General features: G+C 35.9%; 1 protein-coding gene across 1 annotated transcript in view; it reads left to right on the plus strand.

The window, feature by feature from the left end:
- The first annotated feature begins 3,505 nt into the window (after positions 1-3,505).
- LOC127866780 (epithelial membrane protein 2-like) overlaps positions 3,506-16,928 on the plus strand; it is a 51,219-nt gene continuing 37,796 nt past the window's right edge. Inside the window, exon 1 of the mRNA XM_052407586.1 lies at positions 3,506-4,404. Coding sequence (XP_052263546.1) covers positions 4,134-4,404 — 271 coding nt within the window. The 5' untranslated portion in view covers positions 3,506-4,133. The remainder of the gene's footprint in view (positions 4,405-16,928) is intronic.

The following is a 16,928-nucleotide window of genomic DNA, read 5'->3' on the forward strand; positions in this document are numbered from 1 at the left end:
AATTTGATATATTTTCAGGACAGACTAAAGTTTATGTTCTAGATTCTTACAAAACTGTGTTCATATTAAATGCAGAACTGACGGGCAAATTCTTGTATACCACACATAGCATTTAAAAAATGTGTCCCACACATAGCAGTATAACATTTATATACACACACTCAGAATTAGATGTATTTGCGCAATTATACAATGTAAGTAGCTTATATATGAAGAATAACAATGTCCGCCCTATTTTTTTAACCCTCGACAATATTATAATCAATGTTTTTGTTGATTGAACAAAAAATATACCACACATAGCATTTCACTTCATGTGTTTTCAAACTCGCGGTTGCACTTTTTAGAAAAAAACTTAACAAAGTTGTGTCTTTTTACAATGACCGGGCACTCGTCTTTGTTTTTTTGAAAATGGTTTTGAAATAATGAAGAAATAATCAAAAACGTTACCTGAAGCGACGTTTTGTTTACATCCGATTGTCCCACACATAGCCGAAAAAAATCACGTGGTTCAGGCACCTTGATCACAAGCGAAGAAAAACGATCAGATGATGCAAATGTGTACACTGACATTTACTTGTGTAAACATGTTTTTCTGAGGTGTTAAGGCTCCTCTACACGCCACAATGAGATACCCGGTATATGTAATAACTAAGTTCTAGATTGAAACATTTAAAGAAAGATTTTGATAATAATTTATTATGTTAACATATTGATATACTGTATGCAGCACAATTGTCCCCGGTAACTTTGCCATCTAAAATACTAATATATATATATATATATATATATATATATATATATATATATATATATATATATATATATATATATATACGCTTTAATATAACAGTTGTATATGCATGTTTTGCACGAAAATTTTATTAATTGAGTTGATTTTTTTGCTATCATTGTAATCCCACCTTGATCCCTAGGGATTCTTAACATATCATAGTAGTACAGCTATGAGATACTCAATAATGAAAATGACACCAATATTAATATTTTACGAACGCGTGTCAAATTCTTCGATATTTTCAATAATATTCTGTCCATGACAGCAACATCGGAAGCCTCATTTTGCCCTCGCATTGGATTTGCAAATGGTAGGATCGATTTTACACCATACCACTTTCAATTATTTGTGTATCAGCTTGTACTATGTTTGCTTTCTAACGCTATCAAACCATAGGCGGCCATATCGACATAATATAATGCCAGCATGATCTCAATTGTTAGAGATTAATCTGCAATAACGCGGCATTCTCTAGAGCTGCTAATGTTCGTGTCGTAAGCACGATAATAAATGTGTGAGTTCTGATCTCTAATTACAAATGACTTTTACTGGGAAAATGCACTTAAACACTCTTTATTCGGATATTGTATATATTTACACCTCTAATTAGTAAAAAAAAACCGGTATGCTTTGAGGCTTTTCTGTAAAAGTGAATATGCGAATTCATGTTTCTCTGGAAAGGCTATTGCACTGAAGCTGACTAGGAAACATCGCAAATTATGTTTGTCTCTTGGATACAACGTCGGAAACGCAGCATGAGGTATTTCTCAAATTCAGTCCTGTAGGAATTTAATTAGCGCTCCTCATATGAAGTTCTTTGACGTCCTTTCTGTGACAGCAAGTGTTAAAATTACCTCCACAGCGTTCGCAACTTAAGACATTCAGGAAATTGATTGTTTCGCGAGAAAGGAGGTGTGAAACGCATCCTCAGAAGTATCGAATGAATGATAGAACGTTGGTACGCAATTGACACATGGTGCCAAAATATCCTTAAATGGGATTATTGTGTGGAGTTTGCATGATGAAGATGTATGTGAAAAGTTTTTTCGATGTTAGATTTTGCTTTGCCGACTTCGGTATTTTTTTTGTTTAAAGTCTAAATTTGATACACTTAAATAACGATATAGATTTGCTAGTTCAAAGGGCTATTTTATCGTTCTAAAATTATATAAATACATTAATATGAACGTGTATGCCGTCGACGAAACGAGCCTCTATTCCGAAACAATAATTATTGTACACTCAAAGAAGCTCTTGATTACACTTCGTGTGATTGATATACAACTGTACAGTGTGCTGACTCATACAGACACCTATGGCGTACCATTTCGGTCGAAAGTCAACAATACCTTTTAGGTAAAAAGAGAAATGTACTTCGACGTACACAAATTGTACTTCGACGTACAAATATGAAATACACTTCGAAGTATATATTTGAACGTCGAAGTACAATTTGTACTTCGACGTACATTTTTGTACTTCGACGTACAAATTTTCTGGACAGCCAATCAAAACACTCGTCTCTTGAGCCGCCTTTCCTTCAGATTTATCAAAAATAAATGTGAAATATCTCTTTTTAATAGAGGACAAAATGAATAAGAATATCAAAATTGAAAACAAAAAAAGAAGTTTCAAGCATTTATTGCATTGAAACATATTATATACCAATTTGAAGATTCAATGTTACCTTTTATGAAATTAACATTATCAAGGATATTGTGATTATTTATTGACCATGCGGGGCGGAGTATTACGGTCCAGCGCATTACTGTGTAGGAAATTCCCAACGGTAACCAAACAGTTACCAAACGATTACGAGATTAAAAATGTATAATAACCTCCCTGGTTTGGTCGTATTTTGTGATAACCATTATTATTTTGCATACGTCAGAGGTTAATTCCGCCACGCCAGGTCAATAAATACCCACACTATCTACGAGTTAGCGGTCGATAGTCGCATAATTTAGTATAAATAATAATAATAATAATAATAATAATAATAATAATAATAATAATAATAATAATAATAATAATAATAATGTTCAATGTCAAATATCTCTAAAATCAACAGATGTAAGGCGTCTTCTGATTGGCTAACACTCAAGGGTCGGTAAAAACTGTACCTCGAAGTACAATTGTGTACATCGAAGTACATATTGTACGTCGAAGCACATTTCTCTTTGTACCTAGAAGTCTTGTTGACTTTTGACACAAATGGTACGCCATAGACACCCAGCTTACATCTGTTAAGTAGCGGGATGTAGCTTAATGTATGCCGCACTACATAACGCACGAGGTTAATTCCGCCACGCCAGGTCAATAAATACCCACATTATCTACGAGTTAGCGGTCGATAGTCGCATAATTTAGTATAAATAATAATAATAATAATAATAATAATAATAATAATAATAATAATAATGTTCAATGTCAAATATCTCTAAAATCAACAGATGTAAGGCGTCTTCTGATTGGCTAACACTCAAGGGTCGGTAAAAACTGTACCTCGAAGTACAATTGTGTACATCGAAGTACATATTGTACGTCGAAGCACATTTCTCTTTGTACCTAGAAGCCTTGTTGACTTTTGACACAAATGGTACGCCATAGACACCCAGCTTACATCTGTTAAGTAGCGGGATGTAGCTTAATGTATGCCGCACTACATAACGCACGAGTTCACCTGTAATAGAGATACTAGAGATAGAAAAGATAATACCTGCTATCAATTCAGTAAGACCTTTTGCGATGTTGTGAACGTTCAATCGCCACCAGCAGCCTATTAGAGATGTGTTTATGTTCTTTTATTCAATGTTCCAATTTTATTCATCTTGATAGGTCTTTAGCCGGAAAAGCAGAGATTCAAGTACAACATATTATCGCCGCACGGGTCGTTCATTCGCTTTGTGGTCGTGTTTCGAGCTGTTCTGGCAAGAAAGTTTAACGCGAGCTTCATTGAAAGGTGGCCCTCCACGCGCGTTAAGCACGTGGATTGAAGATTCCAGCTTTCAGTCATTTATTCTTTGTTCGTAGAGAGTATACGCGCGTGTGTGTAGAGAGACTAGTGAATCTGCTACATGGTGTAGTGACTGCGAGAGATGCCCAATATCAACGACTAGAGTTTGCGCTCCGTTTGATGGTAGCGTGGTGTCTCACGACAATCAACTCTCCATGTTCTGTTCTGCATGCGAGAGAATGCTGGTTATGTGTTTCAGAGTTTAGATAGGCAATGAATTAATTGGATTTAAAGGATTTAATTGGATTTACAGGATTTTTTTGAACTAAAATATTGAAACACTTTCACTCGGTGTTAGGTGAAAAGTTTCGTAGATAAAAAATGTGTTTCAAATTTTTCGATTGCTGTGATGGAATGAACAAAGCGGAGCGTGCGGCCTTTGAACGAAAGCTCCTGTTTGGATTTACGGCTTTGACCATTCTGGGTTACCTTCTGGAGATTATTGCAGTGAGCACCGACTCTTGGCTGCTGTTTTACATCGAGGGAGGACTGTACCAGAACGCCACCAACACGACCCTGATAAGGGTGTACAGCGGCCTGTGGCGGATCTGCAAGGTCAGCCGGCGAGTTGCAAACGACCCGTCAACACAAGGTAAATTGACTACGTTCAGTACCCGATAAGGTCATTCGACCTCGCTGTGGGAAAACGGGCTTAATAAATGTGCGTAATGTGTCATTCCAGCTTAACAATACTAAATAATAATAACATGTAAAGTCCGCATAGGCCAATGGACAACCAGGGACCACATTCTCCGCTTAAACTTGATTTTCACCTAGAAGAGACTTCCCTTAAAAATAAAATACCAAAAAAGGGTAAGTGCGTTTGCGGCCTCTCTGGTACGAGACTTTACGGGCATGCATTTAGCCCGGTTTTCCCAGAGCGGCCTCTCTGGTACGAGACTTTACGGGCATGCATTTAGCCCGGTTTTCCCAGAGCGCGGCTCATTTCTGTGAGCACGCATTTGATACATTATGAATCCGACAATTGACGAAAACTACGTACGAGCGAATGTCCATACCGCGATATGTGTGTGTATGGGTTTCCGTCTTGCAATTTTAACTGTGTGTTACAAATCTTTTACATTTTCTAGCCTGTCTAATCGAGATCTGGTCGCAAATATTGGATAACATCTAATTGATACAATATGTGTGTGCGTCTAATTTGTTAACAAAGAAGCTAGACATTTTGTGCATCTAGAATATGAGACATGTGATCCCTTTTCATTCTAACCATATGAGTCGCGTTCTGAGAAAACTGGGCATAATGCATGTGCATAAAGTGTCGTCCCAGATTAGCCTGTGCAGTCCGCACAGGTTAATCAGGGACGACACTTTCCGCCTAAATTGGATTTTTGTTATGAAGAGACTTCATTTAAACGAAAAATGCGGACTGCACAGGCTAATCTGGGACGACACTTTACGCACATGCATTATGCCCAGTTTTCTAAGAACACGACTAATATATTTTCAGCTCAAGAAGAAACATCAATGTTTATCGTGATTTGTTTCAAACGAATAACTCTTACAGTTTAATTGTTATGTTTGACCCACATGTGACATACGGTATATCAAATGTATAACATGTTTATTCACCGTTTTATCGATCAGAATACTACAGTTTTCAATGTGGGCGACGTTTCCCTCGATACGGCATACACACACGTTATACTATTAAAAGCATTCAATAATTCAGGCTATTGCGATTGTTTAATGATCACATTGTTAAGTAATAATTGTTATAAATATTACTTTCGCATGTAAAAGTCAGGATGTAACGTTATAAATATTACTTTCGCATTAATAAGTCAGGATGTAACGTTATAAATATTACTTTCGCATTAATAAGTCAGGATGTAACGTTTTAAATATTACTTTCGCATTTATAAGTCAGGATGTAACGTTATAAATATTACTTTCGCATTTATAAGTCAGGATGTAACGTTACCGTTATGGCGTCTCCGTTTTCACATTATATTTCATTTATAGTTGGTATATATCATTAAATGTGTCTGTATTATTACTTAAGTATTTCGTCACGTTTGTGTCTGTATTCATTGGACCACTGTTTGCAAATTTGATTTGCGGATTTGATGTGTTCTAGGGATTTGTACAGGGATTTTTGAAAAATATTATTCAATTTGTTTTCTGAAAAAAAAAACACTTTATAATTTAGAATAGTTTTAATAGTTAAAAAACAAGGAACATGTAACATTTCTCTGCGCTGGGTTTGAACCTGCAACCTCTTGAAGCATTTGCTGCAAGAGCTGCCACAACCCCACGCAGGCTAACGTTTATTTGCTGTTAGGGTTTGGTACTAAAGATGTTTACTATTTCCATTTAAAATTACCAATTTACGAACATTTAACTATAAGAGTTTTGAATGTTATGCATACATTCTGTTTTGAATATATGACAATTTTGTGGAAAATTGTCATTTACCAACTATGAACAAGTCCCTTCAATGTGCTCAGATGCAGTTGTAACGACCTGTCATGCATATGCATTGTTAACGTTATTTTCATCTGAACCTGCATGTTAGATGATAACACATGTGTTCTTGACAAAAAAGTTGGAATGTTAACAGTTAATTAGAACCGAAGACCATTCTAGACTTCAAGAGAAACCTTCTAACAACCATATGGTTCCTTCGGTTGGCGAACCACTTAACGACCGACAAGTTGAATGCCTGACATTTACTGTACACGCGTTCTAGTTAACACTGTTTTTTTCTCTACTTTGTTGCGCAATTCCACTGGATATATGAGTCGCTATCTGGGAATACCGGGCTTAATGCACCTAGGTATCGTCCCAGATAAGACTGCACATGCATAAAGACCAGCACGTTATTGTACGCATTTAATGGGCAGTCTCTTCTGAACCTTAATCCAGCCTATGCGAAGATAGTCGTCCCTGATTTGACTAGACCGGCTAAATAAAGCACATGTATTAAGTCCGGTTTTCTCAGAGAGCTTATATATATATATATATATATATATATATATATATATATATATATATATATATATATATATATATATATATATATATATATATATATATATACAGTGCTCCAGCTAGGATTTGAAAAGGGCAGGGGGGCTTTTTTGTCAAAAGGGCACTTTCGACGCGCAGTATTTTGTCAAAAGGGAACTTTCGACGCGCAGTATTTTGTGAAAAGGGCACGTTCGAGCGCGCTGGTGTTTCTGGAATGCTTCCTATTGCATGTAAATTTATATGTTATAAATAATTGTATTATTCCCATTATTATTAAACCATTCAAATATAATGTCTACAATGAGGATTAAACTAATTACAATGTATTAAGAGATTTATTAATTATCATATGTAAAAAAAAAAAAAAAAATTGAGAGGGGGGGGCAGGGCGGAGGTTCGGGGGGGGGGGGGCAGGGCGGAGGTTCGGGAGGGCAGGGCGCGGCGCCCTTCGATTTAGGCCTAGCTGGAGCACTATATATATATATATATATTTCCCATGGACATTTCTAATCCATGTATTATATCTACCCCTTAGTGTACAACATTCAATTTAAGTAATTACCTTGCGCTATATATCTCATTAAATGTTGACGCTGTATTAAAACATGCTACACTAGTTCGTCTTAATTTATGAGTACGAAACCAAAGTTAGTGGACAGTTGGCACGCTATCTTCTGCTGACATTCATTTCTCATCCCGAAACTAAAGTAATTATACTATAAATTATTCAACGTTCATATTTATGGAGCCAATGCCAGAGCGACCGTATAAATATTCTCAAATAAATCGGGTGGCTGTCTACGTCTCAATTATCAGCATTCTGTTGTAAATATTTAAACTATACTACATTTCGGACCCTGGCGTGTTCATGTACTCTATAAACTGGACTCGTCTTTACTCGGGTGTAAAGTTTTATATTTGTGATAAATGGACATATGTAATTATTATTTTTAAAATACGCTTTTTAAGGTAATTATTATTTTTGAAATAACATTTATAAAAAATGTAACAGACATGTATCTATATGTTGTGCTATATATCCCTTAACCACTCTCTTGCATAACACGATCCAATGTGTGTGAAATAACATCGAAACTAGAGTACAAAGGTTTGCATGATGGACCAACTACGCTACATCGTCATCGTGTTGTTTCTAACATGAGAATGCTGGTTGCAGAATTACTAGAATTTATATAAGGCTTACTTTTCCTTCTTTAACATCCCTCAAGTACATATGCATTTGTCCCCAATTTTCAAGTCTTAGTGGAGGGTTAAGTGGAGGGTAGCACCTCTGAGCAGGATTGAATATGAGCTCGGCTGTGGAAAAACGGGCTGGACAGTCAGTTACTCGCAGACTGTATATTTGGTTGAGAAGATACTTCATTTAATCGGACCATTTCATATATGCGGAAAGAGTCGCCTCTAAGGAAACAATGTAGAGTTCCTGGACTGCAAATACTAATCTGGGACCTTAAATTGCGCTTATGCATTAAGAAGCATCTCCTATATAATTGCACTGAAACTTCAATACTCTCTGGGTTCAGAATGTGTTTCTGCAATTTACCAGGTTCTCGTACCTATTGTTATGTTCGGTTATTCAATGAACACAAACTCAAGGTCGCCGTGGTGTAATGGATATGGTGTCCGCCTTGCGACCGGGAGGTCACGGGTTCGATCCCTACCGTGGGAGCGTTCTTTAGATCTCCCCCAAAGACACCATGTACTGGTTCTAGGCCCAGGAAACGGACTCGAGAGCGTTTATATAAGCCTAAGGCTTTCGACGCAATCGAGCTAAAATAAATAGGTTTAAACTAATGAACACAAACACCATTAAGTAAATATAAAATACATGTTTATCTGAACCGCTTGAACAGCACATCCAAAAGCGCCTGAATGTGTTTTACGGAATGAACCAGTCATTCAGAGCGAAAATGTTTAAATGTTTTCTGAAAATAATAAGGAACATATTTAATGTACGGTACTTGGAAATAAGCAGTTGTTGACATGTGGGAGCAATATGATCCCAAGGTTTTTCTCATTCTGCACGTAGATTGAGATGTTTGCTGCTGATAGCGTAAAGTTTCTGGTTGAGACGTCATGTTTCACTATTCACGGGTGTAAGCATTTTTTCTCGTCTTATTTTCTTTATAACTGCCACTACATGATTAATGTTTAAATATAACATAAAACACGTCTTCTTCAATGAGTTTATTTTTGCTATCGTAATGAGATTTAATGCGTAAATTCGTATTAATACTCAAATAATTTTCAATGACCAAACGAAGAAATTAAACACAGCATTAAATCTTGTTCTAAGATAGATAAGTTTCTGTTCTGCCAGTGCTCAAGCGAGTATATGTTCGCGGAGGTCATTCCGCGCCTGAGGCTGCATTAGTTGAGGACCCAGGAGGTTGTATCGGCGCTCTGAACTAATTTACTGACACGACTCACAAACATAGGGATGAATTTTGAATTTCTACAGCTTCCATTTGCAGTTTAATAGTTTTTACTGAAAGATATTCATATTTGGTGTGGTCTTGTCTTGTGGTGGGGTGGGGAAAACGGGCGTACCCTGAAGAATCCCATCCTGGACGTATGGAGACCAACAACAACACTCATCTCTGTCACATTGTGTCCAGGTAGCCTTGGTGAGTAGCGCTAGGTCCAAGCACATGAGCCAGTGATCATGTACATGCATAATTCTATCAATACCTGAATTGATCACCCGCAATAAATTATCTTGAACACGTTTATTTTATCTGACATATTTCTTGGGTAAAATTTCATATTAAATTTTATAGCTTATGAAATAGTTGAGACTACAGAAGTATGCTAAACTTAAATTGTTTGGGTTGTTATATAATGTTTTGGAAATGACCGGGAGTCACTTGTTTTCATTATATGAGTATATTGAACAATTTAAAGACCTTTGTTAAACCCTTAGGGCAATACTAATCCTTCTTTGCATTTAAGATTGTATCGTGGTCCTCTTTCAGTATAAAAAAGCATGACCCTGTCTGTATCAATAGATATCGCATAGTGGATCACTTTTTTATGTAAATTGTATATAGTAAACACTTTAAATCTATTTCTTTGAAACCACAAGGACCAAACGTTTTGAATTCGGCATGTGATCTCATATCTTGGTTCTTTGCCAAGTTCAAGCCACTGTGGTCAAGATTTTCCTCGCCAATGGTGATACTTTTTTCATGATATGTATTTAACGATAATTTGAAAAGCATCTTCTCTACAACCGCAAGGTCAAAAGCTTTAGCAATGCATTGGCGTCCAGAACCAAGTTTGTTCAAATCTTGCTCATTGGTACAAATCCGACCTGTTTTCCTTATGCTATCTTTATTTGTATAATAGTGAAAATAAAAATTCTCCCATGATATATAGTTGAATAGGAACCTATATATATACATATTCACAAATTGTCTTAGACATCATGTAATGGTAGGTACAAAGCTTTTTCAACTCTTTCCCAACTTTCCACTGGGATCATAACTTGCCTAGATCCAGAAGATCAAATGATATGTAAAGACTTTTACCGAAAAATACTTTGAAACTCTTCCCCTTTGAAAGTACAAGGCGCAGATGGTTCATACATATATTTGGTATTGCTAAAGCTGCTTACACCAGTACAGTTCCTTCGGGTCACAGGTGAGCGACCTTGGTCATCTGCCCCTTTTGTTATTTATTTAATTCGCATAACTAAATCGTATACCATACGCGTAGATTACCTAAATTTAATCAAGTAAACCAACCTAGTTTTCGAACCATTCATACCAAATATACATTGCAGATCTCACCACGTCACAGTCTCATGTTTCATTCTGAATTTAATCAGCTTATGAAAAATTCATCATCCAATCGAAGCAAGTGATGTTTCCAGTACCTCTTTACAAGTTCATGGTATATTCTGCGCAGTAAAGCACGAAATGGTTGCATTGTCTCTTCGCTGAATACTTGATTGCTAAGTAAAGTTCTCAATGAAAAACAAAACGAGTAGAAAGCGAAAAGTACAGTGATAATGGTTTAAGAGTAAACAAAGAATAAAGGTCTTTGTCGTAAAAAAACAGATGTCTCATATCGGGTTAATGTTTTTGGATTTATACTTGGCGTGACAACAATGAAATAACGTGCGTACTCTCCGTATAGATTTATATCCACAAACCGAATTTCAGCAACTTAACTGAAGTACTTATTGAGTTATCGCAGGGTGTGGATTCTAGTTTGACTTATTTCTGTAATCGTATCAAGCACACTTTTTCTATGAACAAAACAAAAACCAAAATAAAATGCAATTTTTGACGATGCTGGAACAGCGTCGTCTAAGGTTTGATAACCAGTAAAACAAATCTTCACAATTGGGACCTATGTAAAAGACCGAGCCAGTCCGATTGAGATAACTCGATTTTTCAGTTACTTCCCTTGGCATGCGCCACTTCGTAGGAGATTGCTCGTTGATTTTCATTGATAACATTCTCCTAGCAGAGTTGTCGTTCATGTTGATAAAGGTAAATATTAATAGAACAGCATATCCTGGGGAAACAGATTCAATAAGTGTATCAGAACGTTAATTTAAAATAAGTAATTTTACATCCATTTTAATTTTATGGACCAATGAAACAACTATATATTTTCTCTATTTTGTTTGATATTTGTTCTCGATTTAGTAAATAAATTGCGAATAAAAACATGTAATATTAACTTTTTACGTGATCACAAAACTAAAGAATGCGAACAATTTCGAACCTGCAAATTGTAAACGCTGCACTGCTATGATATATATAGATATGACAACATTTATTTGCGTAATTGTCCGTCCCGCTAGCGCAGTGGTAAGGACGTTCGCTTTTTCACCTTTACGACACCGGTTCGATTCCCGCTCCCGGCGCAATGTTATATTTTGTCTGTTTTGTGGTCACCATTCCGGACAGGTGTTTTTTTCCGGATAATCTCATCCCCCCCCGCAGCATTTGAGCAAATAAAAAATTAAAAAGTATTTCAGTACAAAACAAATAGCTGGAAATTGCAGCTATCATTCAAAATGCGTCCCAACTGTCGTCAATCTAATTAGGTAGGAGTGCTGGACACACTCCGGGTCCCAACATTATGCAGCCTCAGCGCGGAGGTAACTCATTTCCTTGGAAAAACACAAATACACAGACTGGGTGCAGCCTAGGCGCGTATAGACTCAAACAAGGCAACAAACTCAAGTGCGGGCACAATCATTTAAAATTTACATATTGAATACGATATTCTAACAGAAATTATACTACCACCTAAGTGTACATACCATGTTTGATATTTCGTTCGATTGTTAGATTTCAGCATATACATGTATAAGGTCATTTCGCTATTAGTTAACTTATCCATATGTTCGTGGGCGAACTCGGATAGTCAAGTGCTCATACGATTGAGCTCACATGGTCCGGCTATGTGCTCATACCTACTTTCGAGAATCATCATGAAGGTATTGCCATACTTAATGAACAAGAATGTGACCCGCCTCCCAGTTTCGCTCAATGGGTCAAGTTACCCACGGGTACTACTTCCCCGTACCCCTAAACTTTTTTCGTACCAAAAATGTTTCGTACTCAATTTTTTTTTCGTACCAAATTTTTTTTCGTACCCAAAATTTTCGTACCCAAATTTTTTATCGTACCCAAATGTTCGTATCAACATACACAATTGTGGTGATATAGATAGACTTAAATTGATGTTTTATATCCATCCTCTTCAAAAGCATCGTCACACCAGTACTGTCAGTACTTTGATTTACTACATGACCCTCGATGCAGACACCGAGTTTCATCAACCTTGCTTAAGAAATTTTAAAGAAGCGCATATGAAGCGCATATTCCAGATAAAAGTTTTCTTTTATTTCTGTTGCCATAGTACCCACAGAGTTGTCGTGCGAAAAAATTAAATACAATGACAATTCCCCATATGGCTCTGTATCCACATGTCAAATTTTATCAATCTAGCTTAATTACATTTGTGTCATCGAGAGGTATAGAAGAGTAAGTAACGCAACGTGTGGAGTGCGGTTTCCGTCTTCAATAATTTGCTTCAAAACGATCCCTCTCCCTTAATTTTTTTATATATTCTAAAGAAATTTGACGTGAATGATCTTTGGATGACTGGAGATTTGCTTAGAAGAGACTACATTGAAACGAAAAAAAAACACCAACCAAAGCGGAGAGTCTGGTCTCTGATTACTTTTGCGGACTGCACTTGCTAATCTGGCACGACACTTTACGCACATACATTACGCCCAGTTTACACAAAGCTTGGCTCAGATATATTCTACAAGATGCAACAAGGCACATACGTGCGTCATGTGATTTGCTTAGAACGGGAACTTTAGATCAAAAACGTAATCAATACTGCGTCGGTCCTTAACCCATTTATGCCTAGTGGACTCTCCCATCCTTCTAAATTGGATCAATTTATTTCCAAAATTAGGGATGTCTAGTATACTTATTTCTATATTTAGAATATTTATTACAGAAATTCCTTTAAGCAAACAGCGCAGACCCTGATGAGACGCCGCATCATGCGGTGTCTCATCTGGGTCTACGTTGTATACCAAGGCCTTTTTTCTAGACGCTAGGCATAAATAGGTTAAATTGACCATTGTGACAACTATAACGTCATCGTCTATGGTTAGAAAATGAATCAACCTTTAAAGAAATGAACTCAGTATACAAACCTAGAACAGTCGTTTAAAATTCAGTAATGTATTCACTAATGCAGTACATAATTACTTTACAGAGCATTCATATTGTTCCAATTTTTTAAACATGCTCTAGGTAAACTGTTATCCTTATTCTAAGAAACATCTTCCTGTTGTATGCGCAAAGAAAGTTTCCATGGTTTTACATCTGTAACAAAAAAGAACGCGCTGTCCTTCCAACTCGGTGACATATTGCTACTTCTTGCCAGGAATGTTGCATGTGCCGCTGGTGATGTTTTGTTTTATCTTCGACTAATGCACTTATACTGTTCTTATGTGAAGAGTAACGCTATCCATTAATACACTGTCTGCTGTGGAGTAACAGTATTACTGACGTTTGCGAGGAAACCGACTTATACAAGAGTTGCCAATAAAAAGTGGGTCGCATTTTAATCTTTGCTTCGTCTTATGTGGTTTGATGCTTGTATTTATGTATATGTTTTTTATATCAGCACATATAAACACATTCTAAACAAATTGTTTTTATCAAAAATGTTTTTATTTCGATTCGTACGAGGAATGCTCTTGTGATGCAGAACTTGTTTGCTTTACTTAAGAAAGCATTACTGATATTGACAATATCACTAACGGATTTCATCCGCCGTGGTTCAAACAAGCAATTTATCACAAACATGTGATCGGCACACTGCCCATCATAAATTTACCATGTAATGCATTACACTAAACTAAGCATACATTCAGAATTTTCCCTGATGTACTTATTCTCACTCTAGTTTGAACTGTTAAGAGGGAGAACTTTTGTTTAGTTTGACATGAAGGTTTCATTAATTGGCGACTTGTGCGCTATACTTGGCTCAAAGCTTAGATATGTCTTTGCCTCCGTGTTTCTCGCAATAAGAGATCACTGGCATAGTTAATTTGGTGCCGATGTCAAAGCAATAAATTTAGATCACGTCAAACCATTTGCACCTTCTATAGATATTAATCGTATAACGTACTCCATTATGATTTTATATACTGATGGTTTCTTCGAATCATCTGCCATATATGTTGATTTATTTCCTTTAGCAACTTCGTTGTTTACAAAGATTTGGGATGACAGAAGATACTTGGTACAGGTAATCGTAACTACTGAAGCTATCCTAACAACGACATTGTTGCTACGGTTTCGAATCACTTATACGCTATTAAGCTAAATGGCTTTGCGATTTACTGCAGTTATACACACAGCAATTCAAGCATAGTGACAATTCAGATACTCATAATCACTTATACGCTATTAAGCAAAATGGCTTTGAGATTTACTGCAGTTATACACACAGCAATTCAAGCATAGTGACAATTCAGATACTCACATTTCGTTCTCATGCTCTCTCTTGAGAGTGTTTAATATCGGCAAACTGATGTTGCTGATTCAGTTAAATCATTTCGTCTGCCCACGTTTGCATTGTTATTTGATTTTTTCGCTAAGTCTCTATGTTATCATACAAGTGCCTTTTGCGTTAAGGAAAGTTGCTTAGTTTTATTTTGTTTGTATATCGCACATCATAATTTAAATCGTTTTGTTTGTGAAATAAACATATCTAACGGTATATCTGTAGTGTATTTTAATCCAAGCAAGAACTTTGAAACCAACCCATCTATATATTATACATTTATTTCTAATAATTTACGGTGCGTAACACATATTCGATCATGTTGTTGAAACATGCTGTACTAGTTTGTGTTGGAGACCAAAGTTTGTCAACTGTTTTTATTGAAACTTCGAATGCGGTTGATTTTGTGAACCCGAACCAATCGTTCGCAGAACATGTCCACTCTTAAAATGTATTGAGCCAAAGTCATAAAGACGCTGAATAAGTAATCTCCGATGAATCACGTGTGTTATTATAGTCTCAGATTTCAGGATTCGGTTGTAAATATTTATGTAAGAACTGACACGTGTGGGATGTGAACTTTACGCGTGACTTTCAACTTTTGAACCCGTCCAAGGCGGTACACATGTTTATCGTCACGACCATAATTAAAGACATCCGACACTGCGTTCCATAAGTGTTACGGCAATTTAGCAAAAATTGTATTGCAACTGGAAATATTAAAGCACGAGCAAACAATATGTTTTTATATCTCGTAATATAAATACGCTTATGTACAAGCTTAGTAAATTAGTTAAAGTTTTTGAATAATTAAACAACGGATTATTTGTAGATGTGGCGAAAAGATTGGCATTGCATACGAAATATTAAATGTGGTAGAACACAAAATATTCAACAAAACATTTGCTCATTATGTCAGCTGGTGACATTTATATTCGGTATTTGCAAACACTCTCGAATAACAACATTCAGTACACTTTTACAAAATTAGTATTCATTCAATGAGCGAAAACTTTAAAACTGATTAGAAAATATTTAGCTTAAATAAAACATTATAACAAACTTGAATAAATGCCTTTGTTGATAGTTTACTTCGAAAAGCAGACATGTAGGAGCGTGGAAGTTCAAATAAAATAAAAGTATTTCCTCATAAATGTATCATCATGCACTTACATTTAGCTGTTTGCCGCTGATACTGTCAATATTCTTGAGGAGACGTAATTTTTCACTTTACGTATTGCATATATCGTTATAATGAACATTAACTTTATGAAAAATTGAATATTGGTTGCTTTTTTAGTAAAGTTGCTTAATTGTATTAGTCAGCGAAGTCTTTTTTTGAACTTTTAATATGGTAATTATTATATATACTACCAACATATATTTAGAAATAAAAAAATAGTGTTGAAACATTCATAATAATGTATGCTGTCCTGACCTTTTTACCTTCTAAACCGAAAATGGGCTTTGGGACATATCCAAACAATGTTGCATTAGATATTTATCTGCATCATTTTCTATGATGAGCAGTCATAATGTTCGTTAATGGAACCGCGAAACCTTGCGTGACTTCATATCGGGCATGGTAGCTCCTGACGCCCGACGCGACCCTTATGGACTGGCGTTTTCCTCTGATGTCAAAATCAATGCCGATAATAAAGCAGCTTATGAAAAATTAATCATCCTATCATCCAATCAAAGCAACTGCTGTTTTCAGTTATCTATTTAAAATGTTAGTACGGAAATTCTGCGTAATAAAACACGCCATGGTTTTTTATGGAATCTGTGTTGTTATATTTTTGACGGTTAGAATGCTTTGTAAGAATAATATACACTCATTTACGTAAAATAATAAAAAAAGATATTTTCCTTGGTAATACCAACACGGCGGTTAACTTTTCATAGAGGTTTCATTACAAGTATTTGTTAATTTAATTTAGTTCTGAATGAAAAGGTAATAGTAAGAAAAAAAATTACACAAAAATAACAATACTACACAATAATAACGTAGACCGTTGGTCTCAATAATCAACAAGGCAA

Source organism: Dreissena polymorpha, chromosome 2 (assembly GCF_020536995.1).
Source record: "Dreissena polymorpha isolate Duluth1 chromosome 2, UMN_Dpol_1.0, whole genome shotgun sequence".
Classification (NCBI taxonomy): Eukaryota; Metazoa; Mollusca; class Bivalvia; order Myida; family Dreissenidae; genus Dreissena; species Dreissena polymorpha.